The sequence below is a fragment of the Tenrec ecaudatus genome, chromosome 10 (assembly GCF_050624435.1).
Source record: "Tenrec ecaudatus isolate mTenEca1 chromosome 10, mTenEca1.hap1, whole genome shotgun sequence".
NCBI lineage: Eukaryota > Metazoa > Chordata > Mammalia > Afrosoricida > Tenrecidae > Tenrec > Tenrec ecaudatus.
The window spans coordinates 87,416,602-87,429,459 of record NC_134539.1 but is presented as its reverse complement, the minus strand read 5'-3'; the positions used below and the strand labels follow the sequence as shown (position 1 = coordinate 87,429,459).

General features: G+C 48.0%; 1 protein-coding gene across 6 annotated transcripts in view; it reads right to left on the bottom strand.

The window, feature by feature from the left end:
• Positions 1–4,297, bottom strand: part of MPRIP (myosin phosphatase Rho interacting protein) — a 172,587-nt gene extending 168,290 nt beyond the window's left edge. For 3 of the 6 annotated variants that reach the window (XM_075560930.1, XM_075560931.1, XM_075560929.1), the window contains exon 1: positions 3,873–4,295. In XM_075560930.1, coding sequence (XP_075417045.1) covers positions 3,873–3,995 — 123 coding nt within the window. In that variant the 5' untranslated portion in view covers positions 3,996–4,295. Of the gene's footprint in view, positions 1–3,872 lie in introns of all 6 variants that reach the window. The other 3 variants (XM_075560933.1, XM_075560932.1, XM_075560928.1) reach the window with 2 other exon arrangements.
• Positions 4,298–12,858: the final 8,561 nt, after the last annotated feature.

The window sequence follows — 12,858 nt, the reverse complement described above, 5'->3', positions numbered from 1 at the left end:
GGGTGAAAGGTAGTACTAGCAGTAGGCCAGCAGTCTATGTAGAAAGCTCCTGTAAGACAGGAAAGGCAAACACTAACCCAACAGAAACGGTCACATAATATACACTAGCAATCTACAGAAGAAACAATAAGACCCAAACATTATAAAAAGAAGTTTGACCTCACATGATGAAGGAAATTATTAAAGAATTAAATCATTTGAAAATATCCAGCCTGGTCAATGGCATGACAGCCTTTTTTGGAGGGCGATTTAGTAGTATCTGTAAAAAAAACTTTGTGTGCTTGATGTCAATGCAGCCATTCTATTTTGGGGTATATGTCCCAGAGAAATACTTGCATGTGTATGCTCCAGAGTATTCACGTACACACACACACCCATTTATAAAGATGTTCATTGGGGCCACCCACTGTTTGTAGCAACAAAACCAGAAGCCACCCAGATAACTTTCAGTAGGGAAACCATTAAGATGATGGTACAGCCACAATGCTAAAAAGATTTTGCATAAATGTAAAAAGACTGGAATCTTTATATATAGTGTCAAGAAAAGCACTCTAGGGTAAAGTAAACATTTTATAAAAAGTTGCAAAGCAAAAATATACAGCAACTGAAAGGTTTCACTGTTTTGAGCCCACGTGTGTGCAGAGTAACACACAGCAAAGCAGGAAGGAGACCCACCACTCGAGCCTGGAGCATGAGTAACAAGCTCAAAGGGGCTTCAAAAAGTCTGTGGAAAAATCCCACTGCCTTTTAATTACATTGTGCCCTAAACTTCTGGGAAGACTCTTGCAGTACAAGCCCGTCACGTGTGATGCATCCTAGGCCATTCTAAATTTCAGGGGTGACGAGAGGTCAACAGACGGCTCCATTTCACACTAGGATTTCAAGAGTCCTAGTGGGGCACCCACACCACACACTCTTTAGCACGTACACATGACTGTCCCTGACATCACTGTCATCACGCACTCATGGAATGCCTCTTAGAGACTGAATAGAAGAAGGGGGCAGAGGATTTGCTGGATGATCCTGGCTCTCTCCCTGCCCTGGGCAAGTCACTTCCCTTCTCTGGGGTTCTGTTTTCTCACCAGTAAGAAGTAATAGTTAAATTAACTGCTCTCTTTGTCCCTTTCAGGTCTGCTCAGGGAAGTTTCCCCTGAAAAGTTCAAGCGGGAAATGAGCCCAAGCCAAGGAAAGAAAGTTCCAATCAGGAGTATGGGAGATTTGTCATCCTAGGAAGATGGCATCACAACAGCCAAAGCCAGCCTCTCCAACTGTTGCTACCATTTCCCGTAGCCGCCCCAGTTTGGGTGTTGGCTGCCTTCAAAGATCGGGGCTACAGCTTGAAGCTTGCACAGTCTACAAGCTCAGGGCAGTGAGGGGCAGGAGGAAACAGGAGCTTGGAGGAGACCGGTGGGAATGGACTGGTTGACGTATTCTAAGGGAGCCTGAAAAGTAAGCACTGGAGAGGGTGGTGGCTGGAGACAGAGGGCCATAGCGACAGGGGCTGGCAACAGCATCCCTCGCTCTTTTTCAAGAGTAGCTTCTTCCCAAAAGATCCCAGGAGGTAGACGCCTGGCTAATATCTCCCAAGACAAATAACCACACTACTTAATACAGAAATGGCAGTTCAACTTGTGCTCTGGGGAGGCTTGGGCCTATTCCTGAACCCAGAATTTAACTTCGGTTACCATGAAAAAGTGAAGTACCTTAAATGCATTCCCATCCAATTTAGTGAACAATTAACAGACTTTAAAAGTGTCTATCTGTGTGTTTACCAGACTCATCTCAGACACGTAGGTTCCCCTCTAATATGTTAAAGAATCAGAAAATAGCCCCTTGGCAATTTACATATCTAATTTACCAGATTTGGCCAGTTGTTTGGAAAGCGCTCTCAGAACACCCTGTGCCAAGCCCAGAAACTTCCTCAGTCAAAGGTGCCTATGCTGTAGGGGGTTTCTTGTTTATTTTTAAACGGTCAGAGAAAAAATAATAACAACATAATTTGCTTTTTCCTAACAGCTCACAAGGCCGGTCAATTTCCAAATTATAGATAAAGAAATAAAACATACAGAGGCAAAGTGACTTGTTCAAGGGCAACAGTTGAAAGCCACAGCCAAAACACGAAGCGGGACTTATTGATTCTTGGAGGAGGGTGTGGGAGCTCCTCTCCATACATGGACCTTCCCAGGAGAAAGGGTCCAGATGACAAGAGGTGGTCAGTTCTTCTCCCTCAAAGTCAACTCCTGAAACCCTACTGCACCCGACTAGGAAACTGAGTGCCACCCCTCCCAGGCTGACCTTCCTCAAAGGCCCTTCCCGTTCACACAACCTCAGACTTCACAGTTCTGAGTATTTGGTGAAACTTTCTGGTTTTAGGTGACGAGAGCTGGAAGCCTCACCTCAGAGGAAAGGACCTCATCTTGGGCCTGAGAGGAAGGCCTCTTGCCCCAGGCCATAATCTCTGGCCTGCCACCCCACTGTGTCCATCGTGTGAACAACTCCACCCTGTGTACATTCACTTCATCTGCACTGAGACAGCCATTGAGAGCCCTGTGTTCAGTGTAAGGGTTTGTCTGCAGGAATAGCTACAACTAGGTCAAACTGACCCGGAATATAAAGGAAGCTCCCGCCTCATGAGCCGGTACAAGAGGAGAGGGCACCCCAGTGAAGACCGTGACTTGAGGGAGAGGAACAGAGAGGGCAGTTCATCAACATATCCCAAGGAGTTGCAAACACAGTCAAGACACCCAAGAATCCAGCTCTGAAAGCCACAAGCCCTCCAAGTGTCGACGGATCCTGGAAGGCAGTAGGCCTCACAAAAGCCAGTGAGGCCAAGGCACAATCCCTTGGTGAGCTTTAAGAAGTGCCCGGCCTCCCAATTCCTGAATCAAGTCTCCAGATCTGTGGCCCTGGGCCTCTCTGTTTTCAAAGGCCAAGGATGCTGTCTTTTGGGGGGAAACCCTTAACCTAGTTCCAACCCCTCATTTGGCAGATGCTCCACAAAGGGAGGGCCCACAGGTGAGTGGAGGGTGGGAAAGGTGAGCTGAGAGAGGGAGAGGGGCCCCCAGCTCTCCCAGGAAGGAAAGCCCTCCAGTGGAAGTTCAAGTTCAAGACCCTCCTCAGACAGCAGGAAGCTCCCCCTCCCCCACTTCCATAGCCAGTGACAGGGATGACTCAGAATCAGGGCAGGCCTGGCAGGACCACAACTCTCCTGTCCCCTGTCACTCTGGGTAGGTAAGTCCTGAGTGTGGCACCCAAGACAGATTCTGAGGGCAAGAGACCATCCCCAAGTACTGTGTCCCTCCTGAGAAAACCCAGGCATTTTTTCAGTCCCCCAAAACATATGAGTCACACGGTGGCGATGTTATTTTTCGGCATACTTGAGGATATTCCCTTTGTCCGCCTCCTCTATCCATGTACTCCCCCTGGCCATCCCGGGTCCCAGTCCCGCTCGCTCGCATCTTCCTGCATACATTGGATTTTCAAAGGTAGGCCAGCCTCCACCCACCTCCAGAAAAGGCACCGTCGGTCTCATAAGGGGTAAAGTTGGGATCCGGTGAGTGTCAGTGTGGGGGCGCCTCCCGTGGGCCCAGTGGCTGCCTGGCCCAAGCTAGCTTTGAGGGACACGGGGTGTCCACCCCGGTCACCCGACCCAAGGACCCTGAGCTAGATACCCTAGTCCTAATGACCTGGCCCTCGGTCCCCTGCCCCCTGCCCTCGACGACCCCCCAGTCGCCCCGCCCTCGACCCCACACCGTCCCCTCGGTCCCCTAGCCCTCGGAGTCCCCTGGGTGCACCGGACTCCGCTCAGGGCCCTCCTCACCCGCCCGCCCCCGCCGCCGGCCCTCGGCCTCCGCCCAGCCCGCGGCGCTCACCTGGCTCAGGTCCTCGTCGTTAAGCAGATGCGACTCGCGCGGCTTGAAGCAGTTCTGACACTTGCTCTTGTTGAAGATGTTGGCCTGGAATTTCCGGCACGGGTTCTCCTTGGCAGCCGACATGGCCGGCGAGAGGGCTCGCTGGGGCGCGGGCCGTCACACGCCGGGCCGCGGGGCCATGCCGGACTCTCGGCCGGCGCCGGTCGGGGCGGCCTGGTGGGCGGGTGGCTGCGGGCAGCCCGTGAGGAGGCTCTGAGGAAGGCGCGGCCCCGCCGCCGCCGGAGGGGCCACCTTAGGGCGCGGCACCCCGGTGCGCCCGACCCGTCCCACCGGACCCTCGCCTCCGGTGCTCCCAGCGGCCGCAGGTCCCGGCCACCTCCGCGCCCCGCGGCCGCTGCAAATGGGAGTGTAGCGCCGAGCGCGTTCCCGGGCGCGTCCCCGGGCGGGGGCGGAGCGCGGAGGCCGCCTTGGGGCCGCGCGCGGGGCGGGGCCACGTTCCCCGCACGACCGACAGTCCCGTCGACCAATGATCATGGAGGGCTGCAGCTAACAAAGAAACTCTTCAGCCACTGGAAGCCGGAGGCGGGAACAAGGGCATGGAAGCAAGGTACGTTGTGCGGCGTCAGGGGGTGGAAGCACCGCCTGACGCCTAGTTTGGTGGACGCGCGCAGGCCCGCCGACCTGACAGCTGCGGGGGCGGGGCGGGCGGAGGGGCCACGGAGTGGGCGGGGCTCGCTGCTAACCTCGGCTAGCCAGCCCGCCCAACGGGCCGGATTCCGTGCACTTGAGCGGAGTCGGACCCCCGGACTCGAGCTGCGCGCGCTACAGAAGTATAGTAGTAGTTAGCATTAATGTTAGGGCCACATACTGGTCCAAAAGCTCGTATTTAACCCTCGAGGAGTAATGGGAAGAAATAGCGGTTAAAGGGATTTACAAGCCTCGAGGAGCCATCCGTTTCTATTATGAAACGGAAGAGAAGGCTTGTCCCGTGCCTGGCCCTGACTTTGCTACGATTTCCCCCATTATAGCCTTGAGAAAATGACAATTCAGACACCTGCAACAATTTGGGCAAGTGGTCCTGCTAGGCAGGAACTGAGCTGCCAGTCTAACCGCCTGCCCTGTTCACGCTCCTGGCCAAAATACCATTGGGAGAGGACTGCAGGGAAAGACTTCACAGAGGAGCGGGGATTTGAGCAAACAGTGAGAGGTGAGTTAGGGAAGGCAGGAGCTGGGAGAAGGCTAAAAGGATTCCAGGAGTTCAGATCACTAGGGCCTGTATTCGGCTCAGTTATGTAAATGGCATCCCGTTGGCAGCAAGGGAGGCAGAGGGGCGTGATTGACTCAGCCTTCACAGAGGAGGTGATTTTGACGCATGCGGAATCTACAGCCATGGCGGCTGTTTTACAGGGACTAAAAAGGTTTAGGAGAGGAAGGAGTAAATGCTTCCATGGCAGGAGTGTGTGTACTTTTCCTCTGATCATCTGGTGACTATCCCAGGGAGGTGGATTTCACCTTGGTGTAAGAAAACACCAAGGGAGCTGCAACAGGTTGAATTAAAATCCTGCAGCAGCCTGAGGAATAAAGCTCCTACCTCAGCAACCGGGTAGCCTTGGGCAAGCCCCATCATCTGTCAGGTGCCTCAAGTTCCCTCATCTGCCAAAATGGGCCCCGCTCTCTGATAGTTGTGAACATTCAATGATATAATGCTGGTAAAATATTTAATATAATAAGACAAACGATTAACTAGTGAATCTTGGTAAAGGGTGTGGGGGCTTGCTGTAGTATTCTTGCAAACTTCCTTTTTTTTGCAAACTTCTTTTGGTTTAAACTTTTACAAGTTTTTTTTTTAAATCGGAGGTGGCACAATTCTTGTCAGCATAGAATACACAGAAACTGATCTCAACAGTGGCCTCTGGGGAGCGGAGCTAGGTCATTGAGAGGTGGCCTACTTTTAATTTTCATTATAAGCCTTTAGTTCATTTTAGATTTGGTTTTTACTGTATACATGCACAAGTTACATTAAAAAATTAATGTATTGCCTATGTTTCAAAGCTAACTCAGAAGTCATTGAATGTTTGCATGTCCTGCCCCGGTCAGAAAGCATACTGGGCACCCGCCTGGGTGGGGTGGTACAGTTTCTGGGTAGAGAAAATCGTTTGCTTCCGTGATTCAGGCTCAGTGCCTGGAAGACATTCATATTCTAGCAAGTGGAAACAGGAGATCAACGTACAAAGCCAATCCTGGTGATTATGTTAAGGGGCATACGGGGTGGTCAGGAGCATCTAGTCTTGAAAATTGAGTAAGATCCAGTCAGGAGAAGCTAGAAAGGAAGGCATTCTAGGAAGCAGGACTGACAGGTACAGAAGCTTAGGGACTGGAACCCAAAAGGTATCCTAACCAATACAAGTGCCTCCACAGTACTGGCTGGGGTGGTGGCAGGGCCCAAGGGGATGTCAGACAAGGAGCAAGCAAGGGGAGTCAGTGGGAAGATTATGGTGTCGTGGGTTACCAGGTGGGGTGCTAACCGAAAGGTCAATATTTGGAAATCACCAGCCTCTCCTCAATAGAAAGAAGAGGCTTTCTACTCCGGTGAAGATTTACAGTCTCAGAAACCCACCAGGGTATTTCTACTCTGTCCTTGAGAGCTGCCGTGAGTCAGCATCAGGTCGATGTCAGTGAGATAGATGGAGGAGGGTTTAGCAAATGCTAGATGAATGAGTCGCTTTTAGTACAGATTAAAGTTCAATTTCTTTCGTGAGATCAGTGATATTCTTCCTGATATTATTATCACAGTATTCCATCTCCATTTTACAGAAGATGCACAGGGCCTGAGTATATAAGGCCTTTCCCACAAGGGTCTACTCGTCAGCAAGGAAACACAGCAATGTTCTGATATACACACAACATGAATGAATCGCACAGACAATGTTAAGTTAGGGCCTCCTGGGAACTTGCCTATAGTCACAGTTCATGGATCTTGGAAGTGGAGATTTAGGCTCACAGTCTGATGCCAGAGTTGCCAACCAGCCTTTTAAAACTGTTTTACGTCGAGCCATCACTTTTTAAACTCTGTTTTGCACTGAGCACTTCAATAAGAGCTGTCGGTCTGGAGAATGAACCAGAAGCATTAATACTGGAAGCCCGAATGATCAGGAAACTTCTATAATCACTCAGAGATGAGAAAAGATGAGGGCATGAACTAGGACAGGGCCAGTGGGAATGAAATTGGGAGCTATTTCGGAAATGGAATAGGCAGAATGAGGGGCAAAAGAGACCTTGAGCTGAATTGAACTGTGAGCCACAGTAGGACAGGGCTGGGGCTGGGTTCCTGCTCTGTGTCCAGTGCTGGTTTACAGATTAGCACATAGTAGGTGCTCAAAAAATACATAAAGAATGAATGAGTGAAAACATAGTTTGCCTTGTACTGTACCCCACTCGATTACAAGTCTTACAGACCGGATGTTTGTTTGTTTTTTTAATACACGTGTCCTTTCCAGGGTCCTTGAAGAGCATTCTAGCCCCACCCACTGTCATTGAGTTGATTCTGACTCACGGGGACTCTTCAAGAAAAAAATAGAACTGAGCCATAGGGTTTCTAAGACTAAACATTCATGGGAGCCGACCGTCCCATCTCACTCCTAAAGAGTAAAGAACTGACAACCTTGTGGCTTGTAGCCCAGTGTATAACTCACTGTGTCACCGGGCCTCCTGCCACAGCACTTTGAATACTCAATGTGTGCATAAGTATGTATTGGCCGTGTACTTCCAATTTACTCGCTTCACTGGATAACATAGGTCTTGAGTAAGCAGGCAAGCAAAGCTCTCTCAGGTGGCCCCCAAATGATGGTCAGTCCTGTCCTCTAGTGACTGCCTCCCTGGGAAGCCTTCTGATAGCATCCTAAGAGGGAACAGGATTTACACACACACATGCATCCGTGTACACTTATACACACAGCACATATACCACATACACAATGTGTACATACACATTCACATGCACATAGACAGGGATGTACACATACATGCACCACAGAACATGCACACACGTAGGAGAATCCACAGAGAAAATAATGATTTGGATCTTGATTCCCATACATTTGTTTTGTCTGTTCTGGAACACTCCTCCTACACTTGCCTTGTTCACTTAACATCGTCTGTGCGATTCATCCATGTTGTGTGTATATCAGAACATTGCTGTGTCTCCTTGCCGACTAGTAGTCCCTTGTGGGAAGGGCCTTCTATACTCAGACTCTTGTGGGCACCGTTTGAGTTATTTCCAGGTTGAGGGCATTATAAGTAAAATTGTAGTGAATATCATAGTGCATGTCTTTGGTGGGCATGAGACTTACTTCTGTGGGAACTACTGAAAAGGGCTGTGTTGTATTCTAAGTGTAGGCTAAGCTGCCAAGCAGTTCTCCAAACCTGAAAAGGCTTCAAGCCCAGAGCAAAACTTTCCAACTTTCTCTTATATTTGAGCCTCCTCATTTAACCTCAGTCTTCCAGCAGTTTTTTATTTTCCCCCTCCAATCTGGCTTGATATTAAGATTCACCTGAGTGAGCGTGTATTTGAATGATTGATGCATTTGAATTATGGTGCTAGCAAAGAATATTGAAAGTATCATGGGCTGCCAAAAGAGCAAACATTTTCTTTTGTAGTTGTTGTTTTTCATATTGGGGATTACCTCAGCTATAGTTTGTCTTGGGGATAACCCTCTTGAACTTTTGTTATATGTTTTTCAGTATGTGAAACCCAGGATGGATGAGCCTATAAAGACGGCAAGTAGAATAAGGACTCCTGGGGGCTCAGTGGGGGGCGGGTGGAGTAACGGGAACTGAGGTCAAAGAGTTCAAGAATGAAGAGAATGTTGTCAAGCTGATTTTGGTGGCAATTGTACTCTACCGCTTGATGTGACTGAACTATGGAATGATATGATTAGCTCCCAATAAAATGGTTTGGGGGTGGGTGAAGAACAAACAAATTCTTCTTGAAAGAAGTACAGCCAGGATGCGCCTTAGAGCAGGGATGACGAGACTTCATCTCCCGGACTTTGGACATGTCATCCGGAGAGACCAGTCCCTGGTAATGGACATCAAGCTTGGTCTAAGTAGAGGGGCAGGGAAAAGAAGAAGATCGTCGACTACATGGATTGACCCAGTGGCTGCAACAAGGGGCTCAAACATAAGAACAGTTGTGAGGATGGAGCAGGACCAGGTGGTCTCGTGTTCTATTGTACACAGAGTGGCTGTGAGTAGGAACCAACCTGACAGCAGCGAACAAGAACAACAATCACAAAGGAACCTGTTGCGTGGACAGTACCAGGGTCCTCCCATGGAAATTCTAGATCGATATATCCATTAGAGTGGAGGAATCTATTTTGCTGTTTTTTGCTTTTCACAAATATGTCAGGCATCTTTTAGTTTAAGGCAAGGTTTGGAAATAGTGGATAGAGTACTGGCTTCCCACCTCAGGTGTACCTGTGTATATTCTACTCCAGGATGCCACTCTCAGAAATGCTGATTTAATTAGTACTTTTTAAACCTATGTAGGTGATTCTACTGTCCTGAAGGGGGTGAGAACTACTGGTTAAAGTTCTGAGGTCAGACAGACCTAGAATAATCCTAGTAGAAGTCATGTCTCAGTTGGCAATTGGTACTTAGCATCCCCATCCGGTGAGCTTAGCACCACTGTATTGTGAGCTGACTAGGCTCAGCAATTCTACGGAGCTTGCACGGGTCTCTTTCCTGGAGTTAGCTGAAGTCCCGCATGAGCTGGACAGCAGGACCACTAGCCCTTTCTTTATGCTCTCAGAGACCCTTCTGTGTGCACGGCCCCTCCATATGGCCTTCCCACATGACTTCCCACATGGCCTTCCCATATGGCCTTCCCACTTCCCACATGGCCTTCCCACATGGCCTTCCCACATGACTTCCCACATGATCTCTTGTATGACATCTCATGGTTCTCAAGGTGCAGTTCCAGGAGAAAGGAACAAAGCTTCCAATCCTCACAAAGGTGGGACTAGGAATGGGAACAACATCACTTGTAGCATTATTCTCTTAGTTAACACAAGTCATGGGCTATCAAGACTCAAAGATGTAAACCCCAGAAGACAGAGTTCATTGGGCCATGTTTTCAGACCAAGTATCCCAAACAGTGTCTCCTTGCTAGGCTTATTTTGAGGAGTAAATAAATCAGCACAGATAAGGTGTTTACAGTAGGGCCTAACACACAGTGAATGCTTGATAGTTATCAACACCCATTATAAAATATCTATATTGTCCTTCTAGCATTGGGCCCCTTCAACCTGGGCTGAGTCTCTCTGCTACGTCTATGCCGGGGGCTGGCATTTTCTGTAAAGGACTGGATAGGTCATGTGTAAGGCTTTGCAGGACACACAATCTTTACTGCAGCTATTCAACTCTGCCTTTGCAGCTGGGGCCCGGAAGCAGCCACAAGTGACCGAGTATGACTTGCTCTAATACAGCGTTGTTTGCAGTAACAAGTGCGAGGCTGCATTGGCCCACAGGCCATTGTTCAGAAGCCCTGATTAAGGCCTCTGTGAGTCAGAGTGAACTCACTGGCAGTGGGTTTATTTTGGGGTGGGTGGGGAGGAAGCTAGGGATCTCTCTTGGACTCTCCCGGCCAGTATCTCTGGAGGGTAGGTGTCTCCCATCCTGGTTTACTCCTGACCTCCATCTTGTCAGACTTGAGGTCATCCACAGTCAGCAGGCTCTGACACTGGGCTATCTCTGGGCCAAGTACTGGGAATTCTTCACACACCACCTCACTGAGCCCACCTACAACGTAGTCTTAAGTTAGCATAGCAGTGCCTACTGGTGTGGAAGGGGGTCCTTAGTCCCTCCAAATCACCACAAACTAACATTAAATTTCATTAAAATGGTACAGATGTAGCTTTAAGAGCAGTCTCCCACCCTTTCTTTAACTGCTACCCTAGGATCAGCATTACCCCCAGTTTGGAGATGAGGAAGCGGAGGCACAAAGAGGTCAAGCAAGTTATTCAGCAAGTAAATGGTAAGAATGGGATTCAAGTATGAGTGGCAAGTTCATAACCACTGCGCTATACAACCCCCGTCAAAGGGTCCTACAGGCACTGATAGAGCAAGCAGTGTCCTCGGTCCCACCCCGCCATGCTCACGGTTTGCTCTCCCTCCCACCCCGCCATGCTCACAGCTTGCTCTCCCTGGGAGAGAGACCAACTGATTCCTGAAGCCCCTTAATGTCTGGTGTCATATTATTTCTCAACTGCATACCCTAAATGACATGAATCCTCAGCTACATACCAGGACAGAAGATCACAAATTGGATATAAAATGTCCAAGGTAACTTAGTCATCCCTACTAAAAATTTCAACTAGGCAAACCTCTTGACCTTGCCATTCCACTTCTTGCAAGACAAGTCGTAGCTCACACAGATATTCAAAGTTAAGCTTCATACAAGGCTGTTTACTGCATCATTGTTTGTAGGAGCAGAAAATGGGAGTTGTCCCAATCATTTACCATAAAGGATCAGATGACTGAGTTAAGGGTCTTTGATATAAGGAGAACAATGTAACTGGGAGGGAGTCAGGATGAGCAATTGACTGCAATACATTACAGGGAGGCAAAAAAACAAAAGAGCTAGGGGGAAACATAGTTGCAACCCATTGCTGTTTTAGATGTCTGTGTGTCTGCAATACCAACCAGTTACCATCGTGTCTATCCCAACTCCTGGCAAACTCCCTGCGTCAGAGTAGAACTGCGTTCCACAGAGTCTTCCATGGCTGATATTGTGGAAGGAGATCACCAAGCCCCTCTGGCGTAGCAGTTGAGGGTGTTAACCATTTGCACTTCCTAGTGACTCCTTCCACTATATGCATAGTATTTGCATAGAAAAAGTCTAGACACACACACACACACACCAAGTTTTTCATTGGAATTAACACTGGGAAGTAAGGTAATGAGTATTTGCACCTAAGCTATGGGTTTAATTGTGCTTAAAGCACTTTTAACAAACCCATTTTATATCATATAAAGGGAACATAGGAGGCTTCTCAGTGCATCTCTTTCTGAGCTTCAAAAATCAGATATTCATGGTGGGTCTTATTTCATTTTTACCCTCTAATTCCTCCATGCCATATGATGATGATGATGATTTTAGTAAAGCGTTCCTCTCTACCAAATTGGACAAATAATTCTCTCCCCCCTTTTAACTGGGTTTATGGCATTTTCTCTTTTACTTTTTATTATGAATGACATGAAGGTTTACAGAGGAGATCCGTTTTTCATTAAACAATTCGCATATATTTTGTCTCATGTCAATGATTGCAATCCCCACAGTATAATGTCCTTTATCCCACTTCCTCCTTGTGTTTCCTGTTTCCATTCCTCCTTTTTTGCAAATTCTTCTGAACTTTGTCCTTGGGTAAATGCTGCCCTTTTGATCTCAAATGGTGGATGATTCAAAGGTGTGCACGCCTCACGAGTATCATTGTTCCCCCTGAAGTTCTGGTTATTGGCTGACTGGAAATTGGCAGTGGAAGTAAATTAAAGTGGCACATATACGTTATTTACCATAGTATTGCAGCACCTGTTACAAAGAAGCTACTGGAAAATAGAAAGAAAAGAGAAGCTACTGGAAAATAGTCTGCAGTTGAGCTATATCTCTGTTCATTACCACTTAGTATGTAAATAAGAAAATTGAAAAAAAAAATTTTAAAAAAAGAAAATGGAAAGCAACAGAGTTGTGTGACATTAGGAGACAGGCTAAATATCTGATGGCAAACCCATAAATGGGTATTAGTTTGTCCTTTAAAATAACTGAAAACCAAACTCAAACTCGCTGTCATTAAGTTGACTTTGACTCAAGGATAGCAACTCTATAGGACAAGTAGAACTGCCCCGGTGGCTTTCGGAAGCTGTCACTCTTATTGAAAGTGAAAAGCCTCATCTTTCTCCTGAGGGGCAGCTGGTGGTTTCAAACAGCTAA